Below are 18587 nucleotides of genomic sequence, written 5' to 3' on the forward strand. Positions count from 1 at the left end.
TCTTTTGGATGAAAAAAAAAAAATCATATGAGCTTACAACACTAATGAATAATGATATATTATTCATAGGTAGAACGACGCTTTCAATATTATAGTGACAATAAATTCATGAACAGAACATGCTAATATAACAAGTAGTACTCTATATACTATTTCCTCCATTCCATAAGTGATTCTTTTAGCTCATGCATATTGGGATTTAAAGTCACCAAGTAGTTGTTACATCCTATATTTTCATACATTGGGACGTTTTAAACTAAACGTGACAAGTTAAAGACAAGACTATTTTAAGATACGAAGTAGAGATTTTAACTTCCGGTTTCGTTTCAAGTCATAATTTAACTACAATTTCGTTTGGCATGGAAGCACAAATGAAAAATGGGTATTAAATTAACCACTATTATATTATTAAGTGGGATTGGGGGGGGGGGGGGGGGGAGGGGGACCAAACAAAAAAAAATCAGTCCATTAAAGGGACAAAGCTAGCCGTGTAGAGTGTGTGGAGTGGTCAATGGTTATTGACCCAAAATAAAGTAAGGCACATGTCCAAGGCATGGAGGGGGACATATAGACAAACAAATCTGCTCACTCCACATTTTCACAAAGTCATTTCAACATTCAAAGTTAGAAGAAGTAGAGTGTAGAGAGAAGGAGCTCACGGCTAAGAGCTAGCCAAGAGTAGTGAGTGAATTTCAACTCCAAAAAAATTAGTTTTCTTCCTCAAATCAACTCCTCATTTAGTGTACAAGAATATGTAGTAGTTGTTGAAACGAAACCAAGAAGTGTAGCACCTCAATAGTGTTGAAAATTCGTCCAAAGTGAAGAACAAGATTGTAAGGTAAGAATGCTTATTGTCCTTGTGTTTCATGACGATTTGAATGTATAGTTCATGCATGTTGTTGTTGGATTGTTGTTGTAGTTGAAGTAGAGAGTTAGCCATGAGTATTGGTGAAGTCATGGTTGATTTCATTTTGCTTGTATTGTTGATGAATTGAATATGTATCAACATAGGTAAATAAACAAAGATTGTAGAAGTTTGTTTGTGATGTGGCATGTTGGATATTGGACTGTTTTTCTAAAAATTAAAGTAAGCCATGTGTTGAAAACTCTAATGAAATCATGTCTAATCTTCTTGTACATGTATTGGAAATGGATTGAATGTGTTGTAGTTTGGATAAAAGGATGAAAATCATGAAGTTGTTGGACTAGTGTTGAAGCCGTGTAAAGGGACTGTTTTAGGGGAGATTATGGACTGTTTTGTGCCACATTTTGATTGTTGTTGTTATGGACATTGTGGTGTATTGTATGCATGTTGAATATGTGAATTAAGATGCTAAAGAAATGAATTATGTTGAAGCATACAAGCAGTCCAAAACAGTGGACTGTTTTAGTGCTAGAGGTGAAATTGTATGTGTTGAGTGTTGATTCTTGTTATGAACGTTTAGTGGAAGTGAAGCATAATGATTCAAGTTGAAATTAAGATGAATTGTGGGCTGTTGTAAGAATGGAAATGATGCTAAAACAGTTCCAAAAATCATGAAAGTAATGTCATTAAACGTGTTGTTGTTGTTGCAAGTTAAAACTGGAAAATTGCTAAGTGAGAATGGAAATGCTATGTGTGTTGTTTAGCCATGTGTATGAAACAGTTTTGAATGGTGTATGGACTTCCCAAGTTCCCTAAGTCATGTTTAAACAAGTTTTGATTAATATATAAAAGAACGATTAGCAATGTTAGCTTGTAACGCTAGTGGGTTTGAATGCGAACGAAACGTGGTCTAAATGTTTGAAAGGGATTGTTAACGTTAAAGTACGTATTGAATTCCCTCGTAGACTAATCGTAGTTCTTGATATCTTGGTATAGGATAAGTGTTATTGGGCAGCAAGTACAAGTATAATACGACTAAACGCTAAAGGTATGTAAAGCCTATTCCTTCTTTCTTTTGGCATGTCCTAGACGTAAGTATGAAACGATATGAACCTTGGGGTAAATTCTATTCTCTAGTTCCATGTATGACTTATGATTCTATATTTCATTAAGGTTGTTGTCATGTGCCTACAATATGAGTGACTAATGAATAATGCATGAAAGTTCCTATTCTTAAAGAATTGCACAACTAGAGACATACTTGACTTTCAAAAGCTACATCATGTTAAAGTGATACATGTACATGAAATCTGAAACGTTTCTTGTAATAGTTTGTTATGAGACTTAAAATGAACCGAATATGAATATTATTTTGACACTTTAGAGCTGGTTAGTTGCTTATCCATTGAGTCTAAAAAGATGAATTGCATATATGTGGTTGCTCATTATTCTGCTCGTGCTTACCGCTATATCCTTCACTGAGTCCCGGGCCAGGACACGTTTTAGTGCACATGTTTACTATATTATTCACCGAGTCCCTCACTAGAGGGCCGGGACACGTTATATATATATATATGTATGATGATGACATGATGATATGATGATATGGAGATGGTGGCCAGGAGGGCATATATTCCTTATTACCGAGTCCCTTACTAAAGGGCCGGGACACGTATATGTTTATGTTTATGATGTTATGATTTTAATTACCGAGTCCCTTACTAAAGGGTCGGGACACATTATACATGTTATATACGGAATGATTATGCAACATTGATTACAAAACACTATGTTAATATTGATATGAGAACGATACAGATGAAATATGTTCAAAGACAAGTTTTCATGAAATTCTGCAGGTTGCATTGAGTCCTGTACATCTTATCTCAGTATGAGTCTATTACTACATTTCATGCTTTACATGCTCAGTACATATTCCGTACTGACCCCCTTCTCTTCGGGGGGGCTGCGTTCATGCCCGCAGGTACAGACGCTCGTTTTGGAGATCCGCCAGCGTAGGATACCTATTCAGCTATTTTGGACTGCTCCTTTGTTTCGGAGCCTAGCTTGTGGTATAACTCCCTTTTGTCGTATATGTATGTGTTTATTCGGGGTACGGCGGGGCCCTGTCCCGCCATATAATCCGTTTGGTCTGTTTAGAGGTCTGTAGACGTATTTGTGGGTGTGTGTGCCTACTTCTGTACAAATGTGTTTGTATGATCCTGTTCGTTATGGCAGCCTTGTCGGCTCGCACATGTATATGTTGTTCTGTTGGCCCTGTGTGGCCTTTGTGGTATTTGCTGTGTACAGGGTTATTTTGGATAGTCCGAAAAACAAAGGAAACTCTGCCGAAATTTTTTTCTGAAAATCTTATAAATTTGAAACACCGCCTTGTCGGCTTCTGTTATATACCTGGATGTGTTTGATATAATCTGAGGCAGCGTTTGATATTTGTGTCGGTATAAGTCATCTGTTTGCCACTCGGATTTGTGATTATGTTCGGGTGCCCAATTCGGGCCCTGGTCACGGCCCACGGGGTTGGGTCGTGACAGTAGTGAACTTTAAAGGTGAAGTGTGAATTGAAAAATGGAGGGAAACAAAATTGGAGGGAAGTGAAATTTTGAAAATGTAACTTTTCCAAATGAGCATTCTCCCACATTGGTGGTGGAAACTGATATGTGTGTGCTTATATTTAGAAGCACATCTTCTAGCTCATAAAGGGTTAAGAAGAGGACCTCCCCTCTCGCCGTCGTCGTCGCTCGGCTTCGGCTTTGGTCTGATTGATTGATAATTTTTCTCAAACGGTAACATTACCGAATAGGCATGTCTTCCCAAACTGTGGCTATATATTCCGAGGTTCTGCATCAGTTTTTGAAATACTGAAAAAAAAATCCATAACACTTGAAACGTTTTTACTCCCCTCTCTCTTCTGCATTCTGCATACTTTTCAAACAAAACAGTAAGTGTCCAGTGTGATTTGCTGCCGATCTTTGAGTTCGCCGAAGTTTTGTAATTTGCATTGCCGCTATTACAGAATAGTTTTGTGTTCTATCCTGGGAGAAATTAATCCAGTAACCTTGGCAACTATGAGGGGATTAGATTTCTTAAGGACACACAAGAAACTTGTGGGCTCGGAAGTTTCTTCTTCTTCTATTTTCTGTCCTTAACATTTTTTCAGTTTTACATTCTTATAACAGAAACTGGTTTTGTTAAAATACTGTCTTGAACACATATATATAACAATGCATACCCTTTAAGAAATTGCTCACTCCTCGAAAATTAGGAGTGTTTTTGCTAACTTACCCCTAAGTATTCTTGAAAAAGAAAAGATAGTTAATAAATCTTGATTATTTAAATAAGGGCAATTTTGGAAGAATCTGCCCAAAGTAGTCTTGAAATCCTAAAGCTCCACTTATTAGAAAAAAATTAAAAAGCCTGAAAAATCACTTATTATGGAATGGAGGGAGTAGTATGTTCTGTCAAAACTCATATTGCATTTAGGCCCCGTTTGGACATGGTTTGAAACCTGGTTTCAAACCATGTTTGGACATACAATTTGGATATTTTAAGTTGTATTTTCTCTTATAGACATAAAAACCCCACAAATTGTGAAAACTATCAAAACATTCTCAATTCTTATACAATCTTACCAAATGAGCAAATCATAGTTTATAACAAAATTAGTACACTGCTAGAAGACTTTTCTAAAAAATGCAACATCAATTAATAAAACTTTACTTCAATAAAATCGAAAATTTAATATGAATAATAATGTAACTACTATTTAATATAATCTTCCCACATAAATTAAAGGTTGGTAGACATAAATAAAGGTTGGTGGAAGTTAATGAGATTGGTAAATGATTGATGAGGGTAATTGTTAAAAATATTTACCAACTTAAGGGTCTTTTTTTTTTTACAAAATATTAACTTATGGGTTAAATTTTGTATTAAAAAAAGTTGAAACCATGCTTTTTGGATGATTTGGGTTCAAACCATGGTTTCAAACCAGGTTTCAAATCATGACTGAAAATTGATGATCAAACGCTGGTTTGAAAATTGATGGCCAAACGCCTACTTAGTTTGTTTGAATTTTTTTATTAGAAGAATTCTAAGAATATCTATGTTGTATATAAATGTTTTGACTGCATAACAACCTTAGGAAGAATCTGATTAATGAAAAAAACAAAGGAAAAAAAGAACTTGGGTTTATACTTATTTTTATGTTGACTTTTAATTTGTCGAATGATTTTGAATTTTATTTTGGTTGTAGTTTTTTAGTATATTTAACTCATCGTGTTGATATTATATTAATATTTAATATTTTTGTTTATCTATGTATTAAATTATTTGAAAATTTTAATATGTATTTTTAAATTTTAATTAAATAAAAGTAAAAGCTTAATTAAAGTATTTCATAATAGATATTTAAAATAATCTTGATAGTAAACATTCATCGACACTTGTTCTTTTTCGTAATTTCACACTCAAATACTTGTTCTTTTTTCGTAACTTCACACTCAAAGGTATTTTTTTTAATAAGAATAACCAAACACAATCTGCTTATTAAAAATGATTTTTCAAATAAATTAGTCAAATATAAACTGCTTCGTACTTTTTTAAAAAACAATTTAAAATAAATATTATCAAAATAAACAGTTTTTAACCCGCTCTTAAATTGGGACGGAGGGAGTATTAGTAGCCGTTTGGCCATAAAAACTATTCACTTTTTTCCGGAAATTTTTTTCACCTTTTTTTACTTTTAGGCGTTTGGCCATAAATATTCGTAATACAACTCCGGAGTTGTATTCCGGAATACCAAAAACAAGAAAAACTTATTTTTTTTAAAAATTTCACTTTTTTACACTAAATTTCACTAAAAACTACAATTTCAAAAACTATAGTCAAACAGAATTCCAACTTCAAAAATAAAATAAAAATGAATTTGTTTTTGGTATTTATAGCCAAACGGCACCTTAGTTTATTAACTAAAAACATGCTATTAAGATGAGTCGGATTCAAAGACTAAAACCGGTTGGACCGGCTCTGGAACATTCGAGACCACGAAAACCAGCGAGGAAGGCAGACAAACCGGAACGTGGAACAATTCCGCGCCAAGGAGGAACAAAAGTCGGAAATTTCCCAAACCAAAAGCAGAACCCTAAAATTAATGGCTGAAAAATTGGCCCCTGAGACACGTCACAGTTTCGTCCACAATGGTAACCCTTTTTCCTTTTCCTCTTCATCATCTACTAATAACTTTCTTCTGCAGTATGGAAAACGTTGACAACTGAATTTCAGGCCAGAAGGTGTTCGAGTGGGACCAAACGCTTGAAGAATTGAACATTTACATAACTCTTCCAGAAAATGTTCCTAAGAAGCTATTTTATTGCAAGATTGAGTCCAAGCGTTTGGAAGTTGGGATCAAAGGCAATCCCCCTTATCTTAATGTCAGTTCTTCAATTCCTTACTTCTATACAAGCTGTATATCTAGTGTTTTTTTTTTTCACCAAAGGTATTACCATTGTTTAATTTTATTTTTCTCTGCAGCACGATCTTATGAGCCCAGTTAAGACCGATTGTTCCTTCTGGACTCTAGGTAATTTTTTATTTTCCTTAATAGGGGTAAGATTTTCTTTAATTCTGGTAAACAAATTTGGCCTAAATGGAGTGGAATGAATACACATGATTTATATAGCTTACCCTGCTCTTCCGTCCCATTTTAATTGTAGCTTTAGCTCTTTTCACGCCCATAAATACAAGGGGTAGTTTACAAAGTTACCTCTATTTAATAAAGGTAGATTGATTATTCCTCTTAAATATTGTACATACTTCTTTATATTAAGGGTATAATTGGAAATAATTGTCAGCTTTATTCTTGAATTCCTAAAATGACAATTATTTTGTTACAAATTTTTTGAGCTAAAGCGGCAGTTAAAATGGGCCTGAGGGAGTAGTTGTTAGTGGTAGCAAAACTCAATTGCTGGCTCACTGCCTTTGATGATTTTCTCTTGGTACAGTGGTACTGGGTCTCTCTTTTAGTTTAGAGCATATAAAATACTAGTGGTCAAATGTCTCTGAAATGCTTAGGGAAGTTGATGGATGTGAACTTTATTAGTTCAGAAAGCGGAGTCTAGTCGAGTCAGCTCAATTAATAGCTATAAGAATCAGCTTGTTATAAGTTGCAGTTGGGTATATTTGTGTGAAGTGTTACTAAGTTTCATGGAACTTATGACGTTCAGATATGGTTAGTGTGAAAGATCCTTGATAAATTACTAATAGCTAGTATTACCGATAAATTTGTTCTAACTTAGATGGTAAATGGCAGAGGATGATATACTGCATGTAACTTTACAGAAGAGGGATAAAGGTCAGACATGGTCTTCTCCTATAATGGGCCAAGGACAGTTGGATCCTTATGCCAGTGATCTTGAACAGAAAAGGCTCATGCTTCAAAGGTTCCAAGAAGAGGTAAATATGATTAAGCTCTACTGAAATCTATGTTGCATTTCTTGCAGTTTCCTGTCATTTAGGAATACCTTTGATTGCTACTTCCAATCTGTTGTTTATGTTGATTCATTGAGCTGTAAATTGCTACTTGCTTGTTTACTGTTCTTTTGTTGGTTGGCTTGCCCCTTGTTGGTGGACTTGTCATACTCATGAACTGGTTGACCCTCCTTACGTATTGATTTTAGTGGCTTCCACGTGGATAGGGTTCATAGCTTCACATGGGTTCATCTTCTGTTGTAAGATTGTTATAGTTTATAGGAGCTTTAAAATTCCCGAAAGCAATGGAAGTACCTTTAATAACAGGGAAGACCTCCTACAAAACAGTATTTTAAGGGATTACACTGGGTATGTTGTTGTTGTTGTTGTAGTAGGGAATTATTGAAAAATGAGAAAACGCAGTTCTTCTAATTTACATGGCTATTGGGTCGGATATTCAGTCACATGTATGCTATGTAGTTTGATTTGCTCAAAATGCCTTCTAAGTCAGCTGTTATGATGAGTTAGGAGATAAAATAAAAGGAACAGGATACTGCAGAAAATTATACAAAGGAAATTTGTAGCTTGCGGAAACTCAAGTAAGGAGGAAGTTAATCTGATGTATGTCGCAGGCTATTTGCTGGAGAATTCTTTTTCTCATCATTAACTGCCTTTAACGACGATTGCTTCGATTGCCAATAATTTGTTATGCATGTCTGTCGCTTTCTGCAGCAATCCCTTTTTCCACTTAGTCCCCTTTTCCCACACTCTACTGCTCAAATAAGAAAAATATTATTGTTCCCTGTGTAGAGCAGCAACGTCTTTTGGGAGCATCAGAGAAGCATGTGTCCAAAATCCCAAAGTTCTTTTCCTTTTTTTACTGAAATTAAGACGGGCTGCTCTGAAGAAAATACTATCATGTTTAACTAATGATGTGAGCATGAACTCTTTGCTAGGCAGAGTGTTATGTGCAAGTAAAGGTTAGTGGAAAGGACACATGACTCAAGATAGAGTTAGGTGAGCGTAATTTTGTAACCGAGGTTCATATACATCACAAATTTCTAGAGACGCTTAAGCTTTTAGGAAATCTATATTGGTGGTGATGGTTTGAGGTTGCTAAATGAATTAGATGATTACAAGACTGGAAAAATAAAGAACTCTTCTATTGAATGTCTGTCACTTGAGAGTCAATAGTTACTTGGGCTATTTACAAGAAAGTTGTGTTCGTCTACTTACTGAAGGAGCTTGTTTTTTATAGCTCCAAAGAGTGTAAGCAGTCTCTTAGATGATAATGTGAATGAAAATGAGATGGCTTGCTTCTTTATATACAGTGTAAAATTAAAAGTCTCATTCACTAAACATTTGAGTCCTTGCATGTGTGCTATATGCTGTACTGCTGTGGCAGTTCTTGCTGGCATTTCATAGCAGATCCCGCTCAACGATTGCAGGCTATTGACAGATTGTTTGTTCAATCACTGCTTACATTTTCCTTAGGAGTTAACCTCCTAGTCGTCACCAGTCAAACAACATGGAATGACAGAAAATTTGATCTTTTTTATTTTGAGAAGATAAGAAGCATGCATTAAGAAAAGGATTCGTTGCACCAAGCTGGTGCTAAGTCATTACAAGTATCAGAAAACTTTTCAGACAAACAAAAAGGAAAGATTTCTGTTGTGAAAGCTTACTTACAGGGAATCAATAAAATCTAACATACTATCTTCATTCTTTACATCCAGAAGATTTGAACTTTTGGAAGGCTTTATATCAATCTCCACCCATGAGATTTCTTAAATGCATGAATACTCTCATAAAGCTTCAGAAATATCATCACTACTCACCTTCTCAGTTTCTTACCAGTAGTTGAACTTGAAATTTTTACCGTAGCACTTAATCCAATGTCAATTGGCTTCATTTTTAATTTTGGCATTTGAGAAATTGCTGGAGAATTTCACTGGGACTTGTAAGTTCTGAACTGGAGAACTAGCTTGCTGTCTTAAACGGCTTGATTAGGATTTAGCAACAATAAACATTAGGATTTAACAGTCGGATTCTAGTCGTATACATATCGGCCCCTAATTGAAATTGAGGAATTAGAGTTCCTTTTCCGTTTTCTGTTTTGTTCAGTTGTTAATTGTCTTGTTGTTTTGACCCTTAGTTTGCATTTTTAGGTGGAGTTACTTTGTGTAATTTTGGGAAACTGATACTCCATAGTTTATATTGACATCATTCTCATGTTTTTGGGGGTTCGGATTGTATGTATGATTATTGATAAGCTAGACTCCATGATTAAATTTTTGCAATTCCATATCAAATTTGGCTGCTACCAAGATTTAATGTAAAAAACACAGCTCACATAGAGTCGTTCAATTGCTTTTGAGTTTACTTCTTGTCATTCTCTCTCTAACAGTCTGGTTTTGTTTCCTTTAACTACTTAAGATGTGTTGTCTCACATGTGCGCCCTGTGTGTGTGTGTGTATATCCATGTATTTATATAGTGCTTTGAGCCTCATGAGCAGCCTATCTGATTAATGCCTTTTTTGGTCAATTTCTGGAGTATTATCTATTGGATTAAATTAGGTACCTTCAGCTTAGCTTCCTTCAGTTTCGCTATGCATTCATAATTTGTAGATGCAGATGAATGTTTAGACTTCCAGACATATTGCTTGAACTCTGGTAGACAGTACCTATATAAAAGGCTTGTCTTGTCAGTATCTTGGAGTGCTATTATTTACCCGCGGATCAGTCTTGAGCTGTTTTGCAGCGTCTACATACTGTATATAAATTGGTAACAAAAGATCTCTTCTCTGCAGAATCCCGGTTTTGACTTCTCACAGGCACAGTTCTCTGGGAATTGTCCTGATCCAAGGACCTTCATGGGGGGAATTGGCTCAACTTGATATCTACTATCTTGAAAGTTTCATTGTGTAACTATGGACCTAACTTGATATGCATTGTTATGATGAGAAGCAGAGTGATGAGGCTCTCCACTGGAATACCTAAATGTATTATGAAATATTACTTCTGGCTAACCACCTTGTTTACTGGTAAGGTTTATTAATCACTTGGTTGTTGATTGAATATAATGATCCTTCAGAACTATTTAGAATTCATGCAATTCTTCAAAATCCTCAAGGAATGTCCAGGTTGCATTAAAAAGAACCAGCGAGGACATGGAATTTTAAAAAATTTGGTCATGGATAGTTTTCACTTTTTTCCGGATTATTATTCCAGAAAATTGTTTGTATATAGAATTGTTACAATTTTTCAAAATTCGAAAGACTTTAAAAAGAGCTTGTTTGGATGGGCTTATGCCTATAAGCTGCAAACAGCTTATAAGCTAAAAAAAAATAAGTTGGGTAGTCTAACTTTTTTTTTTTGGCTTATAAGCTGCTTTAGATAAACTAAGTCAAATGGGCCTAATTATTTTTTTGAGCTTATTTTAAGCACAAAATGACTGAAGCTGGCCAGCCAAACACTCAAAAAAACTGAAAACAGTTTATAAGCAACTTATAAGCCAATCCAAACGGGCTCAAAGTTGTTTTCACACTTTTCAATCCAAATCACTCATAAAAATTCAAATATAACTCCAATTTGTGTTCAAACACAATTTTAATTTCCTTTAGACTTGAAAACAAATATTATCTTTTTTAAAATTTCACAATTCTTGTGTCCAAAAGCCCGCTAAATGGTCCATTAAGTGTTTAAATCTGGCTTCGCGTCTGCCTCAATCCCCGAAGTAGCAAGTTGCTTTCCCACTGTGGGAGCGAGAGCTCTCTTCAGTAGCCTCTTGATGAACAATATTATACTTTTATGAGTAGTAAAAGAACTAAAAGCAATTGGTGACCCCTAATTCTTCAATATCCCTCAACTTAAGTTAAAGTGAAGAGCATTTGATAAATTTTCTATATTAAATTAATAGTCGTTTTTTGTAGACTTGTCAACTCTTCAAAATGAGTGGAAGGATAAAGTTTAACTGTATTACTACTATTCTTTATCTTTATATATTCGACATTGGTAAAATGAAATTAAAATTATAGTCGACAAAAAGTGAATAATATAAAGATATCATCTTCTAAAGATGAAGTAAAATAGATTCGAAAGCATATGGATGAAATAAGAGGAAAAAGCTTACATGCACAAACTATACTAACTTATTTCTGTTTAATGATAAATTAGAGCGATCATGTGTACTATATCAATTAATTTTGATTCAATAAAATAGTGCATAGTTAGGCACATACTATTATGTATTCGCTAAGATTGGTGTAAATAATTTGAGATGAGATGGGACAGAAGGAATATTCACTTGGAAAGTTTTTTTTTTTTTTTTGAGAGACAACTTTTTTATTACTCCATCTTTATATTTGTGAGTAAACCCGTCAACCGGTTCGGGTTAACCGGTTCAAACCGGTAATCGGACCCGTAAAATCGGAACCGGAACCGGTTCCGGTTTCTATTTTTTTGGAACCGGAGCCGGATTGATTAAAGCGGTAGAAACGGTTGAATTTTTATTTTTTTTTAATTGTAGCCGTTGGGATGCTATATATATATATATATATATATATATATATATATATATATATATATATATATATATATATATAAGTATATTCTTACTATATTTTAGGTATATGTAGTATAACGCATATAACTTAATATATATATATATATATATACACGTATATGCTGTATTGCTGTTAGCCTGTTAGTTAGTAAATATATAAACTTTACTCATAAACTTATATAACATATGTAAATATACCTACAATATACTAATAAATACTATAATAATATATATATATATATATATATAAGTATATTCTTACTATATTTTAGGTATATGTAGTATAACTTAAGCATATATATATACACGTATATGCTGTATTGCTGTTAGCCTGTTAGTTAGTAAATATATAAACTTTACTCATAAACTTATATAACATATGTAAATATACCTACAATATACTAATAAATACTATAATATATATATACTATACAAAAAGTATATATAGTATACATATAACTTAAACTTATAACTATATATAGTATGCATATAACTTATATATATATATATATATATATAAGTATATTCTTACTATATTTAGGTATATGTAGTATAACTTAAGCATATAACTTATAATATATATATATATATATATATATATATATACGTATATGCTGTATTGCTAACTTGCTGTTAGCCTGTTAGTCAGTAAATATATAAACTTTACTTATAAACTTATATAACATATGTAAATATACCTACAATATACTAATAAATACTATAATATATATATACTATACAAAAAAAAAAAAGAGGTTTTGGACGTGTTTGAACCAGACCGGTTCCGGTTTCAAATTTTTAACTGGTAAACTGGAAACGGTTAAACCGGAACCCGTGGCCCGTTCTGGTTTTTTAATCGGAAATCGACCGGTTTGTTAACCGGTTACCGATCCGGTCCGGTTCAAACCGGTTAACAGGTTTATTTGTGAGCATGCAACGCTGTTGTCCACTCAAATTTGTGTATCAATATAATTGTATAATATTGAAAAAACTATGTATAACGAATTTGTACCTATATGTCACATCAACTAATTTAAATACGAGTACGAATTTGCCTGTTTCGAGTTTCGACGGGTTGAAAAAGATGATTTGGTCAAATATGACGTTGGCCCCCAAATTGAAAGATATTCACATTTCACTGTGTAACAAAATTAAAAAAACGACCCAGAATCAATCCCTTTCCAATAAGGTCCGCACTTCAATGCATTAATGGAAGCACATATTCCATTTCACAACTTTGCTCTCTAATTTGCATTTACATCCAAACCTCTCCTCCTAACTCCCATCTCCCTTTTACATACATTGGCCAAACAAAAACATGTGTAAAGCATACAGAATTGCTTATGCACGTCGTTTGTTTTTAGAAAACTCATACCGACATTTGTCTTTGCGGCTAAATTGTTTTTTGTCTTCATTTATTCAACACCCTTTTCACTCGTTTTCTCTCTAACCTCACCAAAAAAAAACTTAACCATGGTGAAAAACCATGCAAAACCTCTCTCTTTTATTTACATGATACCTAAACTATTAAATTGAGCTGAAACCCTACCTTTTTTTTATCTTGTAAGAATCAAAAGAAACTTAATTATGGTGAAGGAAGCAAAAGAAGGGTGCTTAATTGTGGGTAATTACTGCCACGACGTTTTAATCAAAGACGATGTGGTAATAGCTGAATCACTAGGCGGAGCAGCTTCGTTCATCTCAGCCGTGTTTGACGGTTTGTTAATTTCCTCAAATTACATTTCAAAAGTGGGTCCCGATTTCGCTTACACCGTTAATCACCGTCCGATCATAACGCCGTTATCCAAAACCACCGTTTTCCACGCACATTTTACAACGGAAGACAAACGGCAACGGCAAGATAGGATCTTAAAACGGGTCACTGCATGTGACCCGGTTAATCCATCGGATTTACCGAATTCGAAATTTGATTATGGATTGGCTGTAGGTGTTGGTGGTGAGATTTTACCTGAAACACTTGAAAGAATGATAGATATATGTAAGGTTGTGTTTGTAGATATCCAAGCTTTGATTCGGGTATTTGACCCGGTTGATGGAACAGTAAGCCTTGTACATTTAAATGAAACCGGGTTTTGGCCATTATTGAAAAAGATTGGTTTTTTAAAAGCTTCAGCTGAAGAAGCACCTTATGTTGATGTTGAAGAAGCAAGAAAATGGTGTTGTGTTGTAGTGACAAAAGGGAAAGAAGGGTGTACTGTGTATACGAAAGACGATGAGTTGACCGTTTCGCCGTTTGTAGCGACTCAAGTTGATCCAACAGGTGCTGGTGATAGTTTTCTTGGAGGTTTAGTTGCTGGGCTTGTTCATGGATTGGAAATACCTGATGCTGCATTGCTAGGAAACTTTTTCGGGTCATTGACAGTAGGGCATATTGGGCTTCCTAAGTTCGACTCGCAGTTAATACAGGTTGTTTAGATACTGCTATTGATTATGCATGTCATTTGTTGTTTGACAGTGTTCAATTTTGTAGTGGTTTTATGAACTTGTTGATAATTGAAATTGGCGCCTTGTTACTATAGATCAATAAGAACTAGTTGAACTGTGTGAACTAAGTTAGAAGATTTAATGCATGCATAGTTTAGTTTCCTGTCTAATAGCCTGTTTCTGCTTATTTTGAAAAGTGTTTTTTGTCGAAAGTGCTTTTGGAGAGTAATAACAGTTTGTGGTTGGCTTATTAATTTGAAAAACACTTATGTCAATGTTAGACCAGTACTTTGTGCTTGGCCAATGTTCCAAAAGTGCTTCTGGAGAAAGGCTATTTTTTTGCTTCTGAAAAACTGCTTCTGTTACTATTCAAAAGCACTTATTTTTTCCTTAAGCTTGACCAAACACCTCAACTTTCTAAAATAAGGATTTTTTTAAAAAAGGTAAATACTTCTAGCTTCCCAGAAGCTTGGCCGAACAGGGTATAAATTTGTATTCTATGTAGCAGGGAGAAAATACTTATGAAGAGATAAGATTCTTCTTTTCTGGTAACATAATCATAATGGAACGGCCCCAATTGAGCGGAATGTATATATAGGAAAATAGCTGAATCTACTAGTTTGAGATTGTGGCGAAGTTGCTGTTGGTGGTTATAGAACTCAATTGAAAAGTATACAGACTTGAGAAGAATGACCAAAGAATTTCATAAGAACACACAGATATTACAATTTATTCAAGCGATGCCATAACGTCAAATACAAATGAAAAGTATAGACTTGACAGTGTCACTAAAATCTGCAAAAGTTTATTATGGAATATGATGATCTAAGTTCATTTAAAAAAAACGCAGGAAGAGCCAAAATACATTTAAGACTTCTTGATCTCTTGAGAAGAAAGTAATTAGGAGTATAATGCTTTTCTTCTACACCTAACAATCACATGTTGCATTTTCTTTTATTAATGCTTTTTCCATCTTTTGCTTTTCTTCCTTGTACTGTTAAATGTAGGTGGAACTACATTTAGTTTTTACTTCTTTTAACAAAAGAAAAGGAGTTTCAACTAGTAGTTGATATCTATTTCCTTTGCCTTCTGTTGCTTTTTAAGAAAAGTTTGAGATACTTCTATACTTTGATAATAATATGTATAATGCTTGTCTGGATAAACCTTACATATGAAGGGTCGCATTATCCCCTTGGTCATGATTTTACCAATATTTCTTTTTCTTCTAATGATTATAGCAACATCTCTTTGCTTGGGCAAGTATAAAATGAAAAAACAGAGACAAATAAGATCAGCTTTAAGTGCTGCTGAACACTAACAAACAGAGAGCGAGGAAGGGGTCTTCAATAAACACGAGTTTATAGAATGTAGATGAGTTTATGGAGGGAGAGCCTTGGCGTAACTGGTAAAGTTGCTGCCATGTGACCAGGAGGTCACAGGTTCGAGCCGTGGAAACATCCTCTTGCAGAAATGCAGGGTAAGGCTACGTACAATAGACCCTTGCGGTCCGGTCCTTCCGTGGACCCCGTGCATAGCGGGAGCTTACTGCACCAGGCTGCCTCTTTATAGAATTTAGATGTTGTCTTTACATGGGGATTGGTATTAGTCTATTAGATATAGTGGGGAAGGAAATGCAGTATTGTTGGTGGGTGTTAGCAGAAGTGCAATGTGCTTGGTCATTGACTACCTATAGACTTGGAGATATTGTTGCACTCCATTTGTATTTCCTTAGTTCATATAAACCGCAGGAAGTACTGGAAATGAACTTCCGTAGAGAATATCCTTGTGTAAGTTGTGTTATCCCATCACAAGTAATAGTAGAGAGATCATGACTGCATATTGTTCTTTTAATGTTATCTGAATAACAGTCTATCAGAGAACTAAAATTCACATTCTGCAGTATACTAGTCAGGTATGTTGTTAGTTTATCGAGTTTCTGCTTTGTGATATAGAATTTTGGAGGTGTTTTGCTTATTCCCATCATACATAGATACTCTTTTCTACCTTATTCAAAAAATAAACATAGATACTTTTTTCTGTATCAAGCTATTGTAATAGGGACAGTCTGGAACCTAGTAAGCAGAAAATTGCAAACAATTGTAGTTCTAAAGTTGACATGGGGTCTGCCAGAGATGAAATAGAAACACTAAGTTATTGGAGGCCATAGCAATGATCATCTCCCAATGATGACTTGACAGTTCTTTCTAGAGTAAGAAATGAGTAACAGACACCTGGATGCTTTTCTCATTGAACCTTCTCCTTTTGGTCTGATTCCTCATGCTCTCTTAGGGTGATAGGTTTATATAAATATAGATCCATTAGTAGTGATATGTTTATGTTGAAGAGAATTAGAACATTATGCCCATTGTCGTGATGTAAAGATAGATTGAGTCCTCACAAATCAGCACATTGCTGATCCTCTCACGAAAGCATTTCCTCAAAGCAAGTTCAATTACCATGTAGACAAAATGGGCATTAAATTTATAATATGAGTAGCTGACGTGCTTATGAGAATTTTGCCTGTTTTTTGAATGCCAAGTTTTTGCTCATGTAGTCCTAATTTTTTCTCAGAGAGTGAAGGATGAGGTGCTAAAAAGGGGTTTGCAGCGTTTTGGGTCCCATGAGAAACAAGAAGATGAACCGAATAGATTGAAGCCCTTAGATCATGAAGAATTCCTAGCGGCTCTCAGTGCTGCCAAAGTGGTACCAGCAAACTCTATCAAAGAATGTAAGTGGGACTTGCATAGTTCTCCCGGAGCATTGGAACAGCCCGTCTGCAATGGTCATCGGAGAATACCACTTAACCCTGTCTGTGAAGAATCAATTAATTCAGTTGATAGTAAACCTTGAATAAAGAGGGTGGGGTTGTTCCGCATTCTCGAATATATTGTTAGAGTTGTTAGTTCTGAATAAAAGAGAGTTCAAGCATGATATTCTCTCTACTGGGCGTTGGTTTCGTGTTTTTTGTAATTGCAAAATTAGCTTAACAAAATGAGGGGCAAATTGTTTAGTTTTCTGGAAGACTAGATGACTTGTGAAGCTCAGCAAAAGGGAGAAAGAACTTGAATTTGGGGCAATACCTTCTTCCAAGATGAATTAGAATACTCCCTCTAAAATCTAAATGAAGAAGCCATAATGTTAGTTATTTTTCTACTTTTTAGAGTAGTATAGCATACTTGCAATGAAGAGTGTTTTATCTCGATAATTTTGTTGAGTCAAAGCCTTCGTGGATAAAGTTATCTACGGTGGAAGGTAACAAGTACTCGTGAAATTAACTGAGGTGCACGCAAACTGATTTGGGCTCCAAGGTTATCGGCAAAAGAAACTGAGCCCTCTTCTTTCTTTCGTTTATTCTGGAAATGTACTTGAAATGTATTGCCCGTATTGACACGATAATAATTGATTCTTCTTTTAGGAGTAATAGATTCAAATTACTACTCCTACATAGTGACAATATAAGTAAACAAAAATAAAGAATGATGAAAGGATGTGTGGAATTCTAATTAGCACACTTAATTGTTGATAAAGGCAATCCGGTGCACTAAGCTTCTGTTATGAGCGGGTGCAGGAAAAGACCAGATCACAAGAGTCTATTGTAAGCAGCCTTACTCTTTATTTGTGCAAGAAGTTGTTTTCACGGTTTGAACCTATTACCTCCTAGTCACATGTGTGAGGCTTCCCTTCCGCACATTTAATTGTTGATAGTTAAATTAAATTTAATACTCCCATCGTTTCAATTTATGTGAACTTATTTTCTTATTAGTCTATGCCAAAAAAAATGACTTCTCCGTATATTTGAAAACAATTCACCATTATGCAATGATTTATAGCCACACAAAATATATCTGATTCATTTAACATCACAAATTTAAAAAAAAAAAAAAAAATCTTTCTTAAAATTTGTGCCCAGTCACATAAAAATTGAATCACTTCGTTCATGTGTAAAATTTTCTTATTAAATTCTCAGTTTAAACCAGGGGCGGAGCCAGGATTTTCAGCAAGGGTGTTCATATTTTAGGACAGGGAATGTGTGAGGGAAAAAAAAAACAACGCATGAAAAACACAATGCCTCTAATGCAAAAATAAAAAAATTGTGTCACAGCTAGGATTTGAACTCGCGTCCTGAGCAAGAGTTTGCACACCCTTAGCCACTACTGGACTATCATTTGTTTCTATGTTAAGATTATTCATTACTAGTATATATCCATAAAGTTTTATATTTGACAT

General features: G+C 34.6%; 2 protein-coding genes and 1 long non-coding RNA gene across 3 annotated transcripts; all 3 read left to right on the forward strand.

Moving 5' to 3' along the window:
* Positions 1-543: 543 nt before the first annotated feature.
* Positions 544-2986, forward strand: LOC132626450 (uncharacterized). The gene is made up of 3 exons (XR_009577318.1): positions 544-838; positions 1862-1913; positions 2850-2986. It is a non-coding gene; the product is annotated as an uncharacterized LOC132626450 (long non-coding RNA).
* A 2897-nt stretch (positions 2987-5883) lies between these two features.
* On the forward strand, positions 5884-10459 carry LOC132606191 (uncharacterized). Its single transcript, XM_060319582.1, has 5 exons — positions 5884-6084; positions 6167-6315; positions 6416-6464; positions 7194-7336; positions 10162-10459. Exons 1-5 carry the CDS (start codon positions 6036-6038, stop codon positions 10246-10248), a joined length of 477 nt encoding a protein of 158 aa, XP_060175565.1. The 5' UTR covers positions 5884-6035; the 3' UTR covers positions 10249-10459.
* A 2661-nt stretch (positions 10460-13120) lies between these two features.
* Positions 13121-17565, forward strand: LOC132606198 (inositol 3-kinase). Its single transcript, XM_060319592.1, has 2 exons — positions 13121-14342; positions 16932-17565. The coding sequence occupies exons 1-2, from the start codon at positions 13503-13505 to the stop codon at positions 17208-17210; spliced, it is 1119 nt and encodes a 372-aa protein (XP_060175575.1). The 5' UTR covers positions 13121-13502; the 3' UTR covers positions 17211-17565.
* The last annotated feature ends 1022 nt before the right edge of the window (positions 17566-18587 follow it).

Source organism: Lycium barbarum, chromosome 1, assembly GCF_019175385.1.
Source record: "Lycium barbarum isolate Lr01 chromosome 1, ASM1917538v2, whole genome shotgun sequence".
Classification (NCBI taxonomy): domain Eukaryota; kingdom Viridiplantae; phylum Streptophyta; class Magnoliopsida; order Solanales; family Solanaceae; genus Lycium; species Lycium barbarum.